The sequence below is a fragment of the Aptenodytes patagonicus genome, chromosome 18 (genome assembly GCF_965638725.1).
Source record: "Aptenodytes patagonicus chromosome 18, bAptPat1.pri.cur, whole genome shotgun sequence".
In the NCBI taxonomy this organism is placed as follows: domain Eukaryota; kingdom Metazoa; phylum Chordata; class Aves; order Sphenisciformes; family Spheniscidae; genus Aptenodytes; species Aptenodytes patagonicus.
Window position 1 is genome coordinate 6,816,837 of NC_134966.1, and position 21,714 is coordinate 6,838,550.

The 21,714-nt window shown below is 48.4% G+C and overlaps 1 protein-coding gene across 2 annotated transcripts; it reads left to right on the forward strand.

The window, feature by feature from the left end:
- The first annotated feature begins 2,063 nt into the window (after positions 1–2,063).
- On the forward strand, positions 2,064–19,051 carry MIGA2 (mitoguardin 2). Of its 2 annotated transcripts, none has more exons than XM_076355152.1 (15): positions 2,064–2,301; positions 2,971–3,181; positions 4,137–4,249; positions 6,623–6,740; positions 7,238–7,377; positions 8,929–9,046; positions 9,232–9,332; positions 9,806–9,921; positions 10,330–10,402; positions 11,069–11,155; positions 11,830–11,928; positions 12,444–12,578; positions 13,337–13,390; positions 14,339–14,455; positions 15,088–19,051. In XM_076355152.1, the coding sequence occupies exons 1-15, from the start codon at positions 2,206–2,208 to the stop codon at positions 15,286–15,288; spliced, it is 1,779 nt and encodes a 592-aa protein (XP_076211267.1). In that variant the 5' UTR covers positions 2,064–2,205; the 3' UTR covers positions 15,289–19,051. The 2 variants fall into 2 exon arrangements, with proteins under 2 accessions (XP_076211267.1, XP_076211268.1); XM_076355153.1 differs by having other exon boundaries at positions 2,986–3,181.
- Positions 19,052–21,714: the final 2,663 nt, after the last annotated feature.

The following is a 21,714-nucleotide window of genomic DNA, read 5'->3' on the forward strand; positions in this document are numbered from 1 at the left end:
CCGCGCCCCTGCTGTCAGCGCGGCCGCCGCACGCCCGCCCTTTATAGCGCCGATCGATGCCCTCCCCGAGCCGCCCCGCGGACTCTTAAAAGGGCCGCGTCTCACCGGCGGGGCCTCCCCGCGCCGAGCCAGCCGGGCGGGCGGCGCGGCGGCGGGAGGGGAGCGCCGGACCGTAGCGACGGCCTGCGGGGGTCCGGCCTCCCCGGGGAGCGCCTCAGGCGGCGGGGGCGCGGGCGGAGGACGCGGCCCCTTTAAGCAGGGCCGCCGCGGCGGGGGGAGCTGTCGGCCGCCGCCGAATGGGCGCTCGCACCGCCCCCCCCCGCCCCTTCTCCTGCCTGCTCAGCCGCACTCGCCGCCGCATCCTCGAGCCAGGCCCGGGGAAGCGCTCCGATTGGTGCGCCGGCAGGCAGCTCGCCGCTCTTATTGGCTGGAGGGGGGCCGGTGGCTCTGCCCCGCCGCGGTCGGCCCCGCCCCCGCCCAGGGTAGGCTGCGGCGCGGGGGAAGGAGACGCTGCCCTTCCTCGGCCATGGCGCGCGGCGCGGGGAGAGGGCGCCGAGCGGGGCCGCGCGCCCCCCCCGCCACGGTGAGTGGTGCCGCCCGCCCGCTCGCCCGCGCTCGCTCGCGGGGGCCGGGCCCGGGCCCGGGCCCGGGCCCGGCGGGCCGCACCATCGCGGGGGGGTGGGGGGGGAGTCGGAGACGGGGAGCCCGGGTGGAACCGGGCCTGCGGGTGGGGGGACGCGCCGGGATGCACGGGTGCGGGTGGTGCCCCGGGGTGCATGAGTGCAGGGGGCCCGGGGGATGCCCCAGGGGTGCGAGGGACCCCAGGGCGCAGGGGCATGGGGGATGCCTAGGATAGTATGGGTGCAGGGGGCCCGGGGAGCCCCGTTTGCAGGGCCCCAGCTTGCTGCAGCGCTGGTACGGGGAGCCCCGTGGGGAGCTCCCTGCCTGGCTGGGGCCTGCCTGGCCGGTGGGTTTAACACCCCCGTGCCCGGGGGTGCCGGCACTGCCTCGCCATGAGAGCCCACGGCAGGCAGGGCTGTGGCGAGATGCCCTGGACGAAGGGATTTCCCTGGTACCTTGCTGCGTGTGCCCCTCAGCCAGGCGTAGTAACCCCCAGGCTGTTTTCTGTGCCCAAAATTTCTTGCACTTTGCTCTTCTCATCTCTGCTCTGGCCAAAACGTTGCGTGTAACCTTGTGGGGAGGGCCCGTCGCCCGTGTCTGGTCCCTGCAGGCTCCAGCCACCTTGAGACCGTATCCAAATGTGGCTCCCAGACGGGGTTACACCAACCCACGGGCCGTGGGGTGTGAGGTGGCTGTCAGCCGTGGGGTCTGGCAGGAGCAGGGGGTCATCGCGTGGCTGTAACACCTGGGGTGGGTTTATCTGGTCAGTGTGGGGAGACGCCGGAGCGCGGCCGCACGCGGGGTAAGAGCAGCGTCCCCTCGCTGCGGCAGGGTCGGCTTGCTGCAAAGGCTGACCTGGCAGAGAGCGGGGCCAAAGGGTTTATAACTTTGTGACGTTTAAGAGACGACCCCCTCTGGTTTAATACGTTCTTCTGTAGCTCTGTCCTTGACGTGAAGCTTGTCCCTCCTCCAGCTCCCAGCATGGCCAGCAAAGCTCTGAGTAAACTCAAGCAGCTTTGAAACCTCCTGGGCAAACACCCTTTTGTTGGTCTTTGATGCACAGAAAACTGTATGAAAGCAGAGTTTTGACAATGAAAGCGTACATATGGTTATTTGTAATAATTTTTTTTTTATATGGGGACTGCAAACAAAATCCCCCCAACCATGTGCAGCCAGTTCTGGTGCATGTAGAAATCTCCGGCAGCTATCGAGTCCAAGGATGCTGCTGCTGTAGAGCAGTTTGGAAATCTGCCCCTGTGGTTGGTAGGACAAGCAAAAAAATTGCTGCTGTTGGTGAGAAGATGCTTTAGATCTCCTGCTTGGCTCTAGCGGCATTACTGCTCCAAGTGACCCGGTGTGTGGTTTGTGAAGTGCAGTACAAGGAGGTGCAGGTCGTGTGTTCCCTTCACTCACCTGATTTTTCTCCTCTTCCTGCAGGAGGAGGATTGCTGGATGAAGGCCGACCCCAGGACTCTGAGCCAGATGTCAGAGAAAAGTTGGATTTCTTTGTGAGCAGCTCACGCAGCATCCGCAAGTGCCCTTCCCTTTTGTGGCTCCTGGAGGTGCCGAGATCCTTGTTCAGACATGGCATTTAGAAGGACAGAGGGAATGTCCATCATCCAGGCCTTGGCAATGACTGTGGCAGAGATCCCCGTGTTTGTTTACACGACGTTCGGGCAGGTACAACAAGCAGGAAAAGCTTTTCTGTCGGGTTCCTTGGGTTTTCTCTTTGGGGGTTGTCTGTAGAGAGAGAAGAGTCTGTGTTAGTTTTGAGGGACAGAGGCATGACGGGGTGATGCTGGGGGGGATCGGGGCAGTTTGAGGGTTTGTAAGAATCGCATGGAGAGTTTGGGGTGGTGGGAGAGAGCTGCTCAGGGTGGGCTTGGTGCAGGGAGAGGGGAGAGAAGGGCTTCCCACATCCCTTCCCGGGAGAACGCACAGGCTCAACCTTTCTCTTCTTCAAAGGCACTAAAAAAAGACTTTTGTTTTAAAGATGATTAATACATTTCCCACTTGTAGTAACGCAACACTTGGGGTAATAAAGCTCAGCTACATACCAGGGTTTAAGAATTGAATTTGGGTAACCTGGATTGCATCTGTTATGGGCCGCGTGCAGATTTTTGCAGGGTGTTTTGGCAATGAGAATTGAGACCAAGTTCTCCAGATTCTGTCAAAATGATGCTCTGCAGTTTCTCTGCTGCTAAGTCTTAGTTGTGTAGCAGGGGCTGTGTTTTGTAGGTGGGAGGGGGAATGCCAAGGTGTCTTATGTTTAAGACTGCTTATGAAAAAAAAAGAGGGTGGTGGAATTGTTTTTTCATTGTTGCTCTTTCATATCTTTTGTGTTTAAAGTCTGTCTTCTCTCAGCTGCGGCTCTCTCCAGGCCTGCGTAAGGTGCTGTTTGCTACAGCTCTCGGGACAGTTGCGTTGGCTCTTGCAGCTCATCAGCTGAAGCGTCGTCGTCGTCGAAAGAAGCAGATCGCTCCGGAGAAGTCCGGCTTTAAGCCTGGAGGGATCACAGTGCCCATCTTGCCAACCAGAAGGGTCTCCTCCGTGAAGAAAGGTTGGCCTTGCAAAAAGGGAAAATCCCCAAAAGCTTTTTGTGAGGGAGCAAAGAGGGTGTACAGGGAGCGATGGGAAGTTCCTGACAGCTGAGGGGAGAGGAAAGCAAAGCCATTTGTGTAGTGCATCGATGCAGAATGAAATTAGAAGCCTGAAGCACAGTGCCATGAACACAGGGTTAGCAGAGGAAAGGGAGAGACCCTGAGCTTAAAGCCCTTGCTAGAAAAAAGTGACACTGAGGTTTTCACCAAGGTTTGCAGTTCCCATCCCCCTCCTACAGAAAGACTGTGGACCCGTTGCGCCATGCTTCCCCTGATAATAACGGCCTGGGGCAGACGGTGACCTGGTTGCGTATTGATCTCGGTGATGCCAATATGACGCCTGACCCGGGGGTCCCGTGCGCAGCCGCGTTGGCGAGGCTGGGCGGTGGAGAGGAGGGTGGCCTGGGCCAGGCTGGGGAGTCAGAAGTGTCTGTCCAGCTCTGCGGTGGCTCCTGGACCGTGGGCACCTTCTTCACCTGCTTGTATTGATTTTTGGGGTAAGACTGACTGACGTCCTCAGCAAAGCGCTTTAGGGATTAAGCATTTGTGTTGTGAAACATATGAAAATCTTTAAGCATTTTTAATAATAACCAAGGGAGCGATGTCCATGCCCTGCCTGGCCTGAGGGAAGCTGGAGGAGTTCTTCCTTGATGCTTTCCACTTGTGCTTGCCTCCTGCCATCCATAAGCGGTGAATAAATACTCATTCCTCAGCCTCGGATCCTCACTGATACCACCTTTCTTAGTGCCTCAGAGCAAAACAGAGCATGCAGGAGATCCGTGACTCATTTCTAGGTATTGGATGCTGCTTTGCCCATCCGCAGTCACACCTGACAGGGCGATGTTCCCCTCCCTATTCACAGCTGCAGTGAACCTGGCCTAAAATCCTGTTTTTGTTTGACCTTCCCAACTGCAGGATACTCCAGCAAGAGAGTCCAGAGTCCTGGTAGCAAGAGCAATGACACGCTCAGTGGGATTTCCTCCATCGAGCCCAGCAAACATTCCAGTTCCTCCCACAGCCTTGCCTCGGTAAGGACCTTCTTGGCGGGGCTGGGAGAATCAGCGCTGGGAGATAGGAGTGCACCTACCTGTAACAAGATCACTGAGTCCTTGGGCTTGCACTGGCTGATGGATAAAGCCAAAGCTTTTGGAGCAGAACAGGTTACAGCGTAATTGTAGGGTGTGTTCTGATATTAACTTTGCAGTGACTGTCTGGAGTTGCCTGCATGAAATCAGAGCAGCATTTTCCCGGGGCCAAGAGCCCCAGGGTACATCCCACTTCTTTGGCCAACGAGGGGCTGCAGGAGGGACTTGCGTGTGGGACATGGCCATGATTCCTCGGGGCTGTCTGTGACCCCCTCGAGAACAAGGCTGGGTTGTTGTTGGGTCTCACAGCAACTGGGAGCTTGTTTGCTTCCCTCCGTGGTGGGGCTTTGGGTGGCCCCGCAGCCCCTGTGCCAGTACAGCCCTCCTTTGCTGGGGCTGCTCACAGGTTGCTTGGTTGTAAAAACCAAGTTAACTACCAAAATCTGATAGTTCTGTTCGGGAAACAGTGCAGGTCGAGAACACAGCCTAGTCATTCTACCTCCTCCAAAGCCAAAAGCAGCCTATAAATACAGGTAATTCAGGCTTAACCAGGCAGGAGAAGCCATCACTGCTTATATCCACCTCTTGTGAGACCAAGCGCAGAAGCGCCGGGGAGCGTTTGTGGCTTCAAGACCTGTTTTACATCCCCACTGCTCAAAGCCTCGTGTAGTGCTGTTGGAGCAGTGGGCGGCACAAGCGAACCTCTGCAGCTTCGTGCACTGCGACTTACTGCAAAACACCCCCTTGGCATCACCCGCCTGGGCTCGGTGGCTGGTTAGCAATGCTGGGACAAGAAGAGGGAAAAATCACCCCTTCGAAGGGAGCTGTCGGCCACCAACACCCTACAGTATGTGCAGGCATTGCTGTATTTTAGCTTGTCCTGTACGGTTAAAGCACCAGAAAGTTGCCAGAAATCTGTGCTGGCCAAAGTGTGTCTCCAGCAGGCGGCAGTGCCGGCACGGCGCTGGGCGTGCAGCCCTGCACCAGTATTCCCCTGGGGTTACTGGGATACGATGGGATGTGTCAGTGAGGACCAAGGGGTGTCCAGCTCTGGCCTCCCTCCCCCTGCAGGGACTCTCACGTCCATTTAATTCCCCCGCGGCTTCTCCCTTCCCACAGATGCTGTCTGGGTTTTGTATCGCTGAAGTCTGTTTCTCTTTAGATAAAAAACTATCTAAATTCCTTTTTCCGCTGCTGGTGCATGGGTGGGGATATCCACACGGAGAGGCATCTGTTCCCGTACCCCCTTCATTGTGTGGGAGCTGAGCGTCTGTGACACCGTACTCACTGCTTTCATGTTACTTGATGGGAAAACAGCTCATCCTTCGCACAGCTGCAGTTTCTGCCTGCTCTCTCGTCTGCTTCCTGGGGCTCTTTGCCATCTAGTAAATAAGTCAGCAGCAGTGAACTGATGATTTGCAGTTCTGGATCTCAAGGTGATTTATTAACAACTCCACAGAGATTAATCAATGGAGGCAGGGCAAGAATTCATCTGTCAGATGTTTATTGTAGCTTTTTTCTAGTATCAGGCTCACATTTGGACATCTTTCTCTAAGCCATTTGAAAACACTGGTCGTTGCTAGTGTTTGAACCCAGCACTTTATTGGGTCAGACTTTAAGACACGTTTATGCGCTAGTGTGAAATTGGAGAAAGCTGACAGTTTGCCGTGTGGATCTTAGTGCCCAGCCCTCCCAGGAGAAGGTTTGGTTACAAAGAGAAGAGCGAGGATCCCCCTGGCCAAAGTCCTCAGCTGTATTTTTGCTGGTAATCTGTTCCTTCGTTTGGACTGTGGTCGCTTCTGCCCACTTCCAGTGTTTTTTGTACGGACAGCTGCGGCTGACATGAACTTTCTATCAAAATCCTTGTGCCTTTGTAGCGATTGCTTTGGAGCGTTCTCGGGCTGTCCCCTCCATCAGTGCTCTCCTGCTAGTGCTCACCGTTGTACAGCTTGCCGTTTCCTAGTGAAGCGTCAGTGTAGATTGGTTGGGAAGGTATTTCCCACACAACTTTCTGTCCTTTCAAAGACACGGCTGTGGTGCTGGGTGGAGAAGGGGAGGACTTCTCACCTCGCCTCCCCTCTCAGCACCGTACAGCTCTCGGCAGTTGACAGCGTAGCATAAACCCAAGTGGGAGGGAGCCGGTAACTCTTGATACCTTCCCCTTCCCAGGCCAGGGAGTACCAGTAAGGGGGAGCACAAGGGCAAACGTGGGGAAGGGAAATGGCTTATCTGGTGGTGGTGTTTGTGTGGTCTTAACGCTGCTACCATGGGAGAGAATTCAAAAGGTATTTGCTGCTTTCTGCTGCTTTCCTGCAGATGGTAGCAGTCAACTCTTCGAGTCCAACACCAGCGTCAGCAGGGATGTGGGAGGCCCAGGCAATGGGGGATGCTGGAGCCATTGGTGATTCCAGTGCAGAAAGCCTCTACGTTCAAGGTAAACAAGCACAAGGGTAACATCACCCTGGGGGGGTTGTTTATCACTGTGAGAGCAAAAACAGGGTGTAAACTGACATAGAGCATCAGCAGCTCAATGTAGAGCTCTAATAGGAAGCACTCTCCCACTCTTGACTCAAACTCAGTCACTTGTTAGTTACAGAAATCCCATCTTCTTCTCCTGAAGAAACATTTCACTGTTTTCTCAGTGAATAATTTACTTCCAAAATACTGTTCTTTGAGCAACAGGCTCACCTTGTGTGGAGAACAGTATTTTGGAAGTAACACGGTTGATGTTTTAACCGGTTTGGGGATGTCCTCCTTAACTTCTCATCCAAATTCTTAATCTAAGAAGTAGAATACATTTGTTCTTTCTTATCAGTTGGGGAGAGGCTTCCCTCTTCACTGGATTGTCTGAGTGAGCAAAGGCTCATGCTGTATCGCTTTGTTCCTAAGTGGCCTGGGACTGTCACAGCCTGTATTTGGTTGCACTGGCAGGCATGGAGCTGTTTGAGGAGGCCCTGCAGAAGTGGGAGCAGGCGTTGACCATCAGGCAGAGGGACAATGCTAGTACCAGCACCCCCGTGCCCTGGGACAGCAAGAAACGGCAAGAGAGCATGTCTGAGAACATCCCCGAGGTAGGTCCCCCCTTTTTCCTTGCGTTTGCCAGCTGGAGGAACATGCTGAAAGACCAGCCCTGGTGCTGGAAGCAGTAATTAGGAGGTTAAAAGAAGAGCAAATTAAGGGCAGAGTTGGGCCAGACTCTGTTTAAGAGCTGTCTATATCTGTGGCTTCCTTATGCAATGCGAGTGGGTGTTTTTAATTTCTTTTTCTTTTTAATAAGTCTCGCCCCCTCGTTCCCCAGCTTTTCTGCCCACCTTCCAGCATCATGTCAGTCACTGTCATGCGAGTCCTCCAGCAGCAGAGGCTGCGGTAGGAAAAGACTGTAACAAATACAGCACCGGAGAGAAAGAAATAGCTTTTTGCTTGGCAGTGTTGTGTCTGTAACTTTTTAACACATTTGAAAGTGGAGATCTTGATGGTCACTATCACTTCCTAGGAAGCTGGGTGGAGAAGCAGAGGCTGGCTGCCTGCATGTATTAATGAGTCAAGTGAAGTGGTAACTCGGTAGGAGCTAAGTATGCCCCTGCTCACTGAGCAAGTGGGTCAGGGGGATGTGTAACTCGTTTTGCATATGGCTACAGAAACAAGTATTATAGGACAACGCCTTGTTGTCTTGGACTTGAGGACTATGCAGGGAAGACCTCTGACAAGAGGAGATCCAAACTAGAAAGGCTCAGTGTCAATCATGAAGCTAAAGAGAGCAGCTGTAGCTCAGGACTGTGAAAAGAGCTAAACTCCCAACTCTCCAGGAGTTCTCGCTGGCAAAAAGTGTTCCCAGCCTCTTATAAACAGGGCCTGGTGTAGTAAGTATGTGGGATATTTGTCTTTGGTGGTGGATAATATTTATCCAAGTCAAATCTAGATTCTCTTGTTGTCTGTCCTTGAAGAGTCCCATAGTATTTCTAAAACTGACTTAAAAACAGTTGATTCATTATCAAAATAGATTTTGTGCTTCTTGTTAATGCTTCTATCTTCTGGGTGAGATACTCACGCAGACACAGGGGCATGAAGGCAAGATGCTGTGTAAGTCTTATTTTTCTCCCTATTTTTTTTTTTTCCCCCCTATCCTCCTGTGCTGCTTACAGCAAACTTTGCTTATGCCCAGCACCTTAATCCAAGGACTCTTACTCTGTTACCCAGTTCTGGATACTCTGTTGTATTCAACACAGGTTTTCTGATGTGATTCCCTCTTGAAATTAGGCTAAAGTCACAAGTCAGGAGAATTAAGTGATCTATAACTCATTAAAATACCTGTTTTTCTGGATGGCACATTAAAGTTCTAAAGCTTTTTCTTCCTTTTTTAACAGGAAAACAAAATTGTAAAGCTAAAAAGCCAGAGGGTTTGAATGGGCTGTGTAGAAGCTTCCCTCCCCTTGTGTTATTAGCTGCATTGTAGGATTAATGAGTCCTCTCTCACTCTTTTTTTTTTTTTGTTTTGTTTTTCTTAAATCATTTAATCTGCAAACTGTAAATCCCATTTTACTGAAAATTTCCTTTCGTATTTGTGCTGTCAATCTGTCTCTGCTCAGTTGGCTAACTAAGGGTGGCATTTATGTGTGTTCAAGGAGGAGTCCCAGAAAAGGGAGTTTGCCGAGAAGCTGGAGTCCCTCTTGCACCGAGCCTACCACCTCCAGGAAGAGTTTGGGTCTTCGCTTCAGTCAGACAGCATGCTGCTGGATCTGGGTATGGGAGCTGGGTTAGAAATGCATTAGAAGACCAGTTTCTTTTCTGATTTTACATCTTTTCTGTAAGCTAGGCAATGAAGTGGTGACAAAGTGCTGTTTGTGGGGGTGGGAGGGAGAGCACAGTGGCTAAGAGGAGTGGTAGTCCATAAACTCCAATACATGCAACTTCTTCCTCTCCTCCAGAGAAGACTTTAATGCTTCCGTTGACGGATGGGTCATTGCGGCTTCGGACAGATGATGAAGACAGCTCAATTTCCGAGGACTCCTTCTTCTCTGCAGCAGAGGTGACTTAAGTTTCAGCTGTGTGTAGCAGTCCAGCTGCTTGGAGGGGAGCCACAAAGGCAGTGGAGCCAAACACATCTTGGTAGAGGAAGATGATACAACAGGGAGCAACAGCCCCAAGCTGGGAGGTTCATGATGGATGTTAGGAGAAGCTGTTTCATTAGGGGCCTTTCCAACCAGCATTTCCATGTCATCTTCCTATCTACTGTAGAAAACATGCCATAACAGCTAGGAAAGTACTGTAAATCTAATGTAATGTGGCTTGGTTGTGTAAATTTTAGGTGATACTGAGCTGTGTCAGAGCCGAGACAGCTTTGAAACTGTTGGGAAAAGAAATATCTTTGCATGAAATAACTGGCACTGACAGAAGTTTGCTAGCTGAAGAAGGCATACCTTGCTTGTGTGCAGTCTCTGAGTATTTGCAAATATTTAACAAGATCATTTTGTTCTTCCATGCCTCTTGCCACCTCTACAGCTCTTTGACTCTCTCCACTTTGAGGAAATACCATTCCACCTCTCTAAGCCAGTAGCAGCCTATGAAGAAGCTCTGCAGTTAGTGAAAGAAGGGAAAGTTGCGTGCCGGACGCTGAGGTGAAGTGCCAGCTGGAGTTGTGGGTCCTTGTGTCAAGGCTCCTTTGAGCAGTGTGAACACATTATTTGCCTTTGAGCAGCCCTATAACCAGAATAACGCTTTGGGGGCAAAAACTTGCTAGGGAACTAGCCCCAGATTTTAGGGGACACATGTTAAGAAAGGGTAATTGTCCCAGGAAATTAATAATGGGAAATATGACTGTTCTGTGTGGCTGGCTGGCATAGTCCTGTGCTGTAATAGCCTTCGCAGAGGTGGTCTGGTCCCCCAGTGACCTGTACAAAGGGAATGCGGTTGTTACTTCCTCGTAGGCACAGATTGGGAATTACTTTTTTTAGGGGAGCATAGTTGTTAGGAACACAGACATTGGGAGAGCTGAAATTTATGCAATCCTTCCCCTTTCCCTCTAGGACAGAGCTCCTTGGCTGCTACAGCGACCAGGATTTCCTCGCGAAGCTGCATTGCGTCAGGCAGGCCTTCCAGGTGAGAACAGCTCGAGGCTCCTGGGTTCCTGCGGCGTGTTGCTGCCAGCAGCACGTTCTCCTCTGCCCATGCAAGGGTGAAGTCTTTGCCCCTCTAGAGCAAGTAAAAGCAGAAGCAGCAGCAGCCCAAGCTCCCCTTGCTTAACTGTAATCCCGTCCTGATCGATTTGATTTGGAGAGGGAGAGGATCCCCTGGTCGCTGTGCCCAGCTTGAGCGGTGGTTACATGGCCACTGACACTAGTTTAGTTCTGGGAAGTGAAAGTTTGGTAATTTCAGAGCTGCCCAGGAGCTGCTACGCCCACTTAAGAGCTTTTCACTGGGCTGGAGTCAAACCTCTGAAGTGGGGGAGCAAGGTTTCCTTCTCCTTACTGCGATCCGCATCCTAGCAATGTATGTCCAGAGCCTGAACAGCAGCTTTTGTGCCCTGGCCCCACTGCCACGCCGTGGCTCCCGTGCCTCCGTTCTTGCTGATTCCAGTCTTTCAGCCTAATTTTAAACTCGCTTCCTGGAGAGAGCAGTCTTGTTTTCTAGACTCCAGCTTATTAAAGGTTAACGATACTGGTGTATGCAGCATTGCACTGCTTTGTGTCCTGTCCTTTCTTCTCCCAACTCAGAATTCATGTGGGTGTAGGTGTTCACAGGAGACTTCTTGTGTTCCCTTTGCAGGAGCTGCTGGAGGATGAAAGCAATCAACTGTTTTTTGGGGAGGTTGGGAAGCAAATGGTGATAGGACTGATGACAAAAGCTGAAAAGGTAGGAAGTTTGTATAACAACTCAGCTGTGTCTTGTGAGCACAGGGACACTTGTTCCTCCATCCCAACCCAGAGTTTTTCCAGTGTCTTGGAAGGAGAAAACTTCATCTGTATGCTGGTGACTATTGCAAGAAGTAAAATGCCCGTGCTTTTAATCTTGTTTAACCAAATTCTCTTGAAAGAACCTCTCTGTGCAGCTCTTGTCCACAGTTTGATACTGTGCCTCACTGGAGCAAACAGAGGGTACAGGCTGTGCATCAGCAATGGCATCATCTCAAGGAATATAGGAAAGGGAAAAGAGAATCAAACCTTTGCATCGACCGCATACCAGCTCTCAGATCACTGGCTTAGTCACTGGTTATCCCCTAAACAGGGAGATTGTCGCTTGCACAGCGTTAGTCCCTTACTGGCTTGGTTTGCTTACAGGTGTCTCTTGCTACTTCCTTGAAGAAAATGGAGCAACGTGGGTGCTTTGAGTCACAGCTGAACCTGGGGCAATCCACGCCTCCCAGGAACAAATTCTCTCTTTCTGCACAAAGAGTGTTTTGGCGAAGAACTTCAGCCAGTCGCATGCATTGATGTTGATGTTAGCTCAGAATAGAGTAGTCAAACTTTGGTGAAATGTGCCCGCAACTGTTGTACCTTCTGAAGTGTTTTGTTTCTCTGCTCTCCCAGAATCCCAAAGCTTTTCTGGAAAGCTACGAGGAGATGCTGCATTATGCACTGAAGCAAGAGACCTGGCCGACCACTCAGCAGGAGCTGGAGGGAAGAGGGGTTGGTAAAGACGTTCTCTCTAGAAAGTTGCAGAGGAGTTGGAGGATAATGAATATGTAGGAACAGCCCAGGAGTGAAAGAACTGCTGCTGAAATACGATTATTTTGCAATCGTATGTTGTTGGGGAGGGTGGGGGGAAAACTGGCTGTTGGGGTGTTTAAACTTCATGGCAAACCTTGCCTTCAGCAATGTCAGCAATACTGTGGTTAAAAAAGCCAAACCCAAAACCCCAACTCAAAATCCCAACTTTTTCTAGAGGGCACAAGCTACTGTCCGTAGGTCTGTAAGATTTGTTTGCCTTTTGACCGGGCTTTTCCTGGACACAGGATTAATACGTCTCTTGGCCAGCCCCTCTCTGGGGGCTGTGAACTGAGTGTACACACTGAGCGTACAGTCCTCCTGCCTTGGTGGCAAACTTCATCTCATTACATTTTGTTGCTTCAAAGCAAAAGAGTAAAGTCTATCTCCTTTTTTTTAAACCCGTTTCGTTTACGGACTGTTCCGCTCTCTGACAGGTGGTGTGCATGAGTTTCTTTGATATCGTGCTGGACTTCATCCTCATGGATGCTTTTGAGGATCTGGAGAACCCGCCCTCCTCTGTGCTGGCTGTGCTGCGCAACCGATGGCTCTCCGACAGCTTCAAGGAGACGGTACGTTAAACGCTTAATCCTTGTGCTGAGCATGAGATCTCAGTGCCAAGGCTAGGAAGGAGTATAAACTCGGCTGTGCTGGCTGAGCTGAATTTTCTCTTTAGAAATACCATGCTTTCCTGAAGCTCTAAACAACAATCTTCTGGTACATGTAAATTGTTTACAGGAAAGCTTTCCTTAATTTGAAAGCATCTGGTTGGCTCCAATAGACTTATTTCTCTAGCGGCATTTATCAGTGATGCCATGGAGATGTTAAAAGATGACACCGCATATTTTCATGAATGAGGATAAGAGGATCAAAATGTAGGGAAGAACAAGTGTGGCTCTTTGCACCTGGCCATTCATTCTGGTGGTACCTCCGCAGACAGTGAGGCTCAAATAGCAGCGCTTTCCTCTAGTCCTGGCCCCCAGCTGCATATTTAAGACTGATTAGTTTCATAGACTGAGAAGAAGATGGTTGGGAGGCACCTTGTAACAGCTGTCTGCTTACAGTCTGCATTCTGGGGTGTTTGGCAGCTGTGTCAGATCATATTAGCGATCTTCAAAAACACTTTGGCTTTTCTGGAATGGATCTGGAGCGGCTAAATCTGCTTCCAGTTCACTTCAATTTTGTCACTAATTTTAGAGTTGTTGGCGCAAAAGGGCCACTGCTTTGATACTTTGATGGCAATGTGTTGGTAAACCTTTTTTTGGTTTGTTTTTGGTTTTTTTTTGAAAAGTAATTCCAGTAACTGATGGTCTCTCTCCGTTAATTGTAGGCTCTAGCAACTGCCTGCTGGTCAGTTCTGAAAGCAAAAAGGAGGCTGCTGATGGTAAGCAAAATTAATTAAAAGGGAAAGAATCTAATGTGTTTGAAGCTGAAAAGATAACACCTAGATCTTGACAAAATACAAAATCTAAGTGGTATAAGACTGAACTGAATCGCATTCTTTGTGATGCTTTAGAGCACTGGAGTCCTGCCGTCATTGCTCCAGTGCCATGCCAGTGTCTTACTGAATCAGTCTGAGTTTATTCTCCCTTTTTCTTAATGTGAGGATTAAAAAGACATCATTGCCTGTCTGGTATTCCCTCTCCCCGCTCACAATACCGTAGGAATGGTCACAGACACCAAGCAACAAGGGGCTGCTCCTGAATTGTAGTTCCCCTGCTGGCAGCGCAATGAATGGCTCATGCGCTTCTCCGCTTCCCAGCGCTGACTGCTGACTAGCTATTACTTGATGCGTTTCCCTTAAATCTGTGGCTTTCTAAAGTATCACAGCAGATGAGTTCATGGACCTGGGGAACAGGAAGCCGCAACTTCACAACCCCAGTTCTGCCACAGGGTCTGTGGCCTCTGGCAAGTTTTCAGCTCCTGTCCCACAACCAGCTGGTACGAGATGGTACAAAGAGAAATGAGAGCGTTGGAAGCCGTATTGGTGCTGTCATGCAGTAGCTCTGTCTTGGATATTTGCATGTCCTTTCCTGGCTTGGTCCGGAGATTATAAATAGAGTCTATAAAGACTGCCTGATGGTTGCCTTTCATTTTCTTCTATTTATTTTCCTCCTGAAATAGTAGTTTAGAAACATGAAGATAGAAAGCTCTAGTCATCCTTCAAGGGATCTGAAAGATAAATGTAATTCTGCAGGAAGAGATATTCTTAAGTAGCTTTTAACTTCAGTTACTGAAGCACGGTGCTTTCTGGCATGGAATTTGATATGGAATAAGCTGGTAATTCTGTCTGAGAACCGAGACTGACTAATTCTTCCCTTCCCTGTGTCAGGTACCAGATGGCTTTATCTCTCATTTCTACTCCGTATCGGAGCATGTCAGTCCTGTTCTAGCCTTTGGTTTTCTGGGGCCCAAGCAGCAGCTATCTGAAGTCTGCAGTTTCTTCAAGGTAAGATGGCTTCTCTGTACCGAATCTGTGTGGGACTAATGCTGTCTTCAGGCTTAAAGCTGCAGATGTGTGCTTTTGATGACTGACATGGCATTAAGAAACTTGTCTACCTACAAAAGCCTTCTAAAAATCACTGTTTTTTGAGATGCGGATTGCTGAATTCAGGTTGATAAGAATTCCCATCACAATTTACCATAGTTGATAGCAAAAATGTGTGATGAGATCAATTTATACCATCAGTATTGGAAAAGGTTACGGGCGCATATGCTGAAAGAATATGTTGTCTAAGAGTACGTGGGATCTTACAAGTTATGTATTTGGTCTTGAAGCCTAAATCCTCTTGATCTCGTAGATAGTATCATGAGAGGCTGTGTTGCATTCATTAAATGTTTGCATGGATATTGCCACGGACATCAGCATTGCTTTCCTGACTTCATGAGCTCTGCTGTCCTGTTCTAGAGGCATGAGGGGATTTAGCCACAAAAGTAATACCCAGCCTGAAGCAGATCTTCGCCCAGGTGGCAGATGTGCAGAATTCCTTATGGGGTTCTCCGCTTGCTGCAGTCCAGGCAGCTGGTATTTGCAGGTGGGAGGAAGTCTCTTTACTGTAAACCTTCCTTTTGTCTTTGCAGCACCAGATAGTACAATATCTGAAGGACATGTTTGATTTGGACAATGTGAGATACACAACAGTGCAGTCACTGGCAGAAGACATTTTGCAGCTGTCGCGGCGGCGCAGTGAGATCCTCTTGGGATACCTGGGCACTGAGACTTCCCCCGAGATGAACGGCACGCTTCCTGGTGAAAATGAGTCGCTGAAGGAGCTCATCTGATGTCAGTCAGGGGAGGAAAACAGTTTTGTACAAGGACCTTTTTCCTCCCAGAGATGGATAAAACTACCTGCAATGCTCAGTGGTGGCAGCAAGGCTATTTCAACACACAGCAACCTGGTGGGACCTTCTGCTTTTTGTAGCCAGTAGTGTTTGCTGGGATGGATCCAGGACCACTTGCCAGCTTATGGTTTGAATTTCTTCTTTGTTCCACCTTCCTGTTTATTATTATTATTATTATTATTATTATTTTTAATGTGTCATACAAATCACGAACTGCCTGGGCCCAGATTTTTGCCCAATTCTCTTGAATAGGGCAATATATGTACCCGTTTTGCCTGTGCATTTTCTGGGAGATGATCCCCGACGTTTACGATTGTGTGTGGGAGCAGGAACATCATTGGTAAATTCTCCACTTGACCCTTAGCTTCTTAAGGAGGCTTTGTTTGCTTTGGGATTTTTATTATCGTTCTTTCTCTGCTGTGTTTCTACAGACATTACTGCTGATTTTTACCTTACGTGTTTTAACACATGCAATGTGACTAGCAAAGATTTCTTTCCCAGGGAGGAAGAAAGACTTCTGTAAAGCACTGAAGTAAAATGCAGACTTCTGTAACCAGTCTGAAGCTCTAAGGAAGTTGGTCTGTTGCCTCTGTGTTGGTGCTGTTTGCAGGCCAGATGACGGGCTCTGTGGGGCGGTCATCCTCGCTTAGGAGATTGCTGAGGCCTTGTTTGCCCCTAAGGCAAGCCAGTGTGAGGAAGGGGTGGATTTGCATCCTGCCTGTGCATGCACGAAGTCTTTAACATCCATCGGAGTGCCTTGCTGTATTTCAGAATGAGCCAGCAGCAGTTTTCGCTGGGTAGGAGGTGTGGGGTGTACACAAGCAGAGGGAACCGGTGTAGTGTGGTGCCTATTCCCATTATGCACAAGGCAGTAAGAGGTGTAGATGTTGGATGTGATGTACGAAAGGGGTTATGTGTGCAGGTAGCTGGAGAGCTGGGATCAAGCTGCTAGAGAGGAAACGACTCTTTATAGTCTGTCAATCCGAAGAAACGTAGCGTAGTTTTGGGCATAGATCAAATGCATGTGTATGTATGACCTTGTAGCGCTGGGAAGGGCTCTTATCAAATGATGTGATCCTGACTGCACAGCCAGCACCTGAAATCTGCCTGCTCTGGGACATGTGCTGAGTTGGATACTAGTGTAGGGTGGTGGCAGTGGAGTGTGCTGAACTCGAGGCGGTCCTGGCTTTTGTATGAGGTTAGCAGTGGTTTGCCGAGTCCTCTGTGAGTGCAATGCCACAGATGAAGGTTGAGGGTCCAGCCTGTGCTTTCTCCTGTTTCAGGCCACATACATCTCCAAGTCCCAGCCTCAGAATGAGGAGGTCTTCAGGGAGAAGAAAATGAGTACTTTCACAAAAACACAGGCTTGACTGATTAGTTATCCCTTGTGTCTGTTCCAGGTACAAGGTGTAAGTCTTATCTAGCCATATTTTTGCAAGGAAAAAAAAAAAAGTAAGACTCTGGAGTTTCCATATGAATGGAAAGTCAGTGCATGGGCTTGGAGAATACAAATGTCTTCTCTCTTCCTCTTCAGATATCTAACGTGGACTCTGCTGGTAAAAGCAGGAAGGAAGTAAGCAGGGAAAAAGTAAACAGGAGGATGTAAAAGGAGTAGATAAATGCTCCTGAGATGCTTGCAAGAGGGTAAGGGTAGAGCACTTAAATCCCCATCAGTGGATTAACTTAACATCTGTTGCTCTATAAGCACATCAAACTGATGTGGCTTATCCTGAAGACCAGATTAATGCAATAAACAAGACAGTGCTGAGGCAAAAGTGAGGAGCAGCTGACCCAAGTGAGGCTGCATGAAATAAACTGTTATGAGAAGGATTTAAGAGACAGTAACTGAAACTAGGAGAGGTCTCTGAGGTGTCTTGCTCCTGGCAGCATGCAGTGAGAGAGGAAACAGAGGATGTTGTATTAGCACGACACACCTGCTATATGTAAACTGTGATTCAAAAGTACGTTATATTCTGAAAGCAAGTTACTTTGCCAAAAAGAAATGTTTATAGTGCTTTGTGCTTTTGTATGGCTGGTTTAGAAGAAAGAGTAACTTCAGCAGCTTTGTATAGTGGTTAAAAAGATGCTAAAATGTGAAGATTAATGTAATAAGATGGATTGTAATTCTAAACAATCGATGCTGTTAATTTCTCATTTTTAGAGTTGTTTTATGTGTATTTATTTACTACTTGGAGTGTCTTTTGGCCTCAGTGCTTGGGGCACCCTGCCTGCTTTGTATACAGACAAGAACACTGGCCGCTGACTTTGATCTTTTTGCATCCTTGCGGGAGAGGATACTGAAACAGGGTCCCCATGAAGCAAACACTGACTTGCACTGCGGCTTTTTAAGCTAAGAAATAGTGAATTCCTAATCAATCAAATGGAAGAAAGAGTTTTATTACAGCTTTATGCTTTTCCTTAGCTCTTATTGCAAATAGGGTATGCTGCCCTCCCAGTGAAGGTAAAGAGGGATCTTCCTCAAGAGCATCCACAGCTTCTTGAAGGTTGAGTTCTCCCCCTCCACCTGCCAACCCTTAACTTGCTCCTGCACAAGCCAAGGATGTCTGCTGAGACAAATTGTTTTTCCCTTTACTGGGGAGGATGTTAAACTTCTCTACACGCGCCCCCCCCCCCCCCCCGCCGCTATTTCATTGCTGCTCTTTCTCCTTCCCTAATCCCAGTGTAGCTTGAGAGGAAAGGCAGACGAAAGGTGTTTGCAGCCTCTGAAGGGTTCTGTTCAGAGGAGCTGTTCCTGTGGAAGAAGCTGTCCCTGACCTGAGGGTTGGTGGTCAGTGACCTGCTGCGTTCAGCTCCTTTGGCTGCAACCCCGGGCAGGGGCTCAGGCTGCTCCCACTGATCCCATCCAGAGCAGGGCTTGGCTGAAATGGCAGCCACCTCCATGCTCATCTGTTTTGTAGAGTAGAGTAAAAGGTTATGACAGAACAACTGCCTGCCCTCTGGCTTCATAAGAGATCACTAGAAAATCCCTCTTTCCCCAGCATATTGTGTTTAGCAAAGGAAATTCTTCAGCATTAGTAGCAGATGAGATACGTATTTGGGTAGAATCTCTAGAGATAAGATATTTGCCTTTTTTATAATGAACCCTTATTCTCAAGGGGTTAAATCATTCTGGGCTGACACTTGCAAGATTTTAACACTGATGGGGATTTAAAGTGGCTTAGCAGCTATGAAATAAAATCCTTCAATAGTTTCTGATGCTTAAACAGAATTTCAAATATGCATGACTTTCAGTTTTTATGTGGAGGTTGTAACAAGCTTCACCAGTGGTTAAAGTACGTACTCAGTACTTTAGTATGTATGTAGAGAGTACACCAAATGGCTGGCTGTAGGAGGGTCTTTATGATCTTTAAAGCACAAATACATTAATAAAAAAATAATGAAAAATCTGCCTTGTTGTATCTACGAGATCAGTGTGGCTTTGAAGAGCATGACTCGTGCTGTCTCATACAAAAAGGTGGGAAAGCAGGATTTTATTTACTCCTCTTCATTAGAACATTCTTCTGCCATATCTGAAACTAATGAATGTAAACTTTTGCCTATTTTTTCTTGATTTCCTAAAGGTGTACAAATCTGTTTTTGTTTTGCTTCTTTCTTTTTCCTTGCAGCTAATTTTTTTTTTTTAAATACCTTTAATCTTAGGATGTGGGCATTACAAGTCAAATAAAACTTTCCTTCATGACTGTGGTTTTTGTTTCTAAATTTCCTGGTGAAACTTGCTAGAAACGCAAGTCTTTTGTTTCTGATTTAGGTGACAGTTGTGGTGACACCTCTGGTGCTAGACTGATGGTATAAAACAAGGCTCGCTCTTCCTGGAGTCAAAATGCTAAACTTAACAGCAGATAAACTTAAGGGTTTTGTTTGCATGGGGAGTCTTCCTGGTTCTAGTGAAGACAAGTCCGTAGACTAAGCAGGCTATAAAATAAACAAGACAACTCATTGTACCTTGAGCAGTGGTTGAAAACTGTGGGGTTTCATTTTTTCAGATTTTTCTTTTCCCATGGTGGTTTGCTTGTGTTTGGGTGTGGTGTGGGTAGGCTAGCAGACTGTGATAAAGTGATAACAGAAATCCCAGTGAGGAGCAGAATCTCTTAAACACTGTCCAAGTTCTTGTAGCATACTTATCAGCCTCCCAGACTAGGTGAAAGAAACCCGGAGTAAAGGCTGTGGGTTGGTATCAGAGATGCCCATCTGCTGAGCAATGCAGGGAACTCATCTCATTTTTCTGAAGCAATTACAGTATGTTTAAATACTTTCATTTTCAAATGATACAGAAACCAGATTGAATCAGATAGGCTGTTTGCTTCCATAGTGATTAAGATTTCATCCATACGCTTAAAAATAAAAACCTAAGCCTCGGTTAGCATTAATGCAAGCCTGTCACGAACTATGATATATGCAAATAAAATGTTCATGAATAGGAAAATTTTTGTCTCGTGCCACACCCTGAAGGTTAGTTGAAAGAGTTAAAAGGAGTTTATCTTCGTTTCCATGGTGTCAGACTGTATACTCATTACATCTCCAGAGCAGCTTTGTGCTTTCTTATGCTGAAGGAACAGAGCAAAGGCTGCTCTGTGTATTGACACTTTCTTCTTATGTTCAGGAAGGAGTGGGTGAATATAGCAATGAAGCCCACAATTTTCAGTACTTGTCATGGTACATAGATCAAATGTAATCCACTCCGCCAGCATAACTCTATATTCAATAGCTTGGAAAGGAGGAGATTTATTTAACTTGAATAATGAAAGCAGTAAATCACTCATGCTACCTTGTAGCAGTTTTCTGCAATGAACTGAACTTCTGCAGTAAATACTTGCTCTTTCTTTCCAAATAAGAAGACTTTAATGCTATTTTTCTGCTTGCAATGCCAGGAAAAGTGTCAACTTTGAAGAGGCTGTTGAAATTAATTGGCCATAGTCATAATTGCTATCTGAAAACACGTGTATTGCAACTGCAGGAAAAAGGAGCGTTCTCCCTGTTCTGAAATCTTACTTTACAGTGAACGTGTTAAGGGATAGAAATCCTAGTCCATGTGCTTTCCTGACATATAAAAATTAAAGGCAACCCCTTGCCTATGTTTATCACTTCTTGCACTGCTCTTGCGTATTTATTTTTCTGTAAGTTTTATCTTTTAAAATTGAATTAACTTTGGTGGTTTGGTCTGAAGGTGCATTTGCCTTCTACAAGCTTTTCTGTGTAAACGCTGCTCATTTATCTCACTTTTGAAGTGCTGTACTGTTTGTGTTCTGCTTTTTCTCAGGCTCCCCAGGTAAGTATTATTCTCTGGGCTCACATATGGGAACATTCATTTTGGTTTGGTCTTCAAAGTGGGTGATTTCAGTAGTCAAAGGTATTTGGGGAGGGGAAAAAAAAGGTATTATCTCGACCAGGCGTTGCCTGGCCTTTGCAGTACCTTTTAAAGGACGTGCGGGGTATCAGCAGCAGCATCCTGATTTCTCTTGAGATTCTGCAAGGACTTTATTTCATGCTTTATTTTCATGTGTGCACGTTCACGCTGGAGTTGCTGGTCCTTTACAGAGCTATAAAGGAGATGTGGCTATAAAAATCCATCCTCTTCCCAGTGTTATTTAAAAAAAAAAAAAAAAAAAGGGGGCATTTTCAACAGAGCTTAGCTCATGTCACTTAATCACTCCTGTGCAGGGGCAAGTAGGAATGCTAGTGAAATAATCCTGTTATGTAGTAGGCTCTGTAGCAATACCATTTATAAAATAAAAGATTCCCTTTTAAAAACACATCTTTTCACCCTTGAAAAAGGTGATATGAGAGAAGGCTGGGTTGGTTTTTATTCATTGACAGCGGGGCCAGAGGAGGAAGCAGCTCCTCAGCGTGCCAGCCCCAAACTTGCCCTCTCCAGGCCCCGGACCCATCCCATGGCCGCAGGGAATACGAGCGCCGCAGCGGGAGGCCGTGAGGCGCTGGGGCGGCAGCAGGGAGGTTGCGAGGGGGAGTCCTCCCGTGGGCGCTGCTCCCCGTCAGCCCAGCCCGGCCCGGCTCCAAGGCGAGGCACCCCAGGGGCTGTCCCGGCCGGGGCACCCCGGGCCCGCGGCGGGCGGAGGGGCCATTTTAAGCGCCAAGTCGCCAAGAAGCCCCTTCCTCAGCCCCCCGTGGCAGCCACCCCAGGGCCGCAGCTGATTGGCTAAGAGCTGGCGGCAATGGAAGCTGGTGATTGGCTAATCTGCATCCTTCCTTTCGCCAATGACGAAGGGCAATGACGCCCGCCTTTCTTTCGATTGGCTTTTCCGCTACCTGCGTCTTCCTCCTATTGGGCACGGGTGCTAGTAGGCTATTGGCTCTGCCGCTCCCCGGGTTGGATTTTTAATTGGGTGG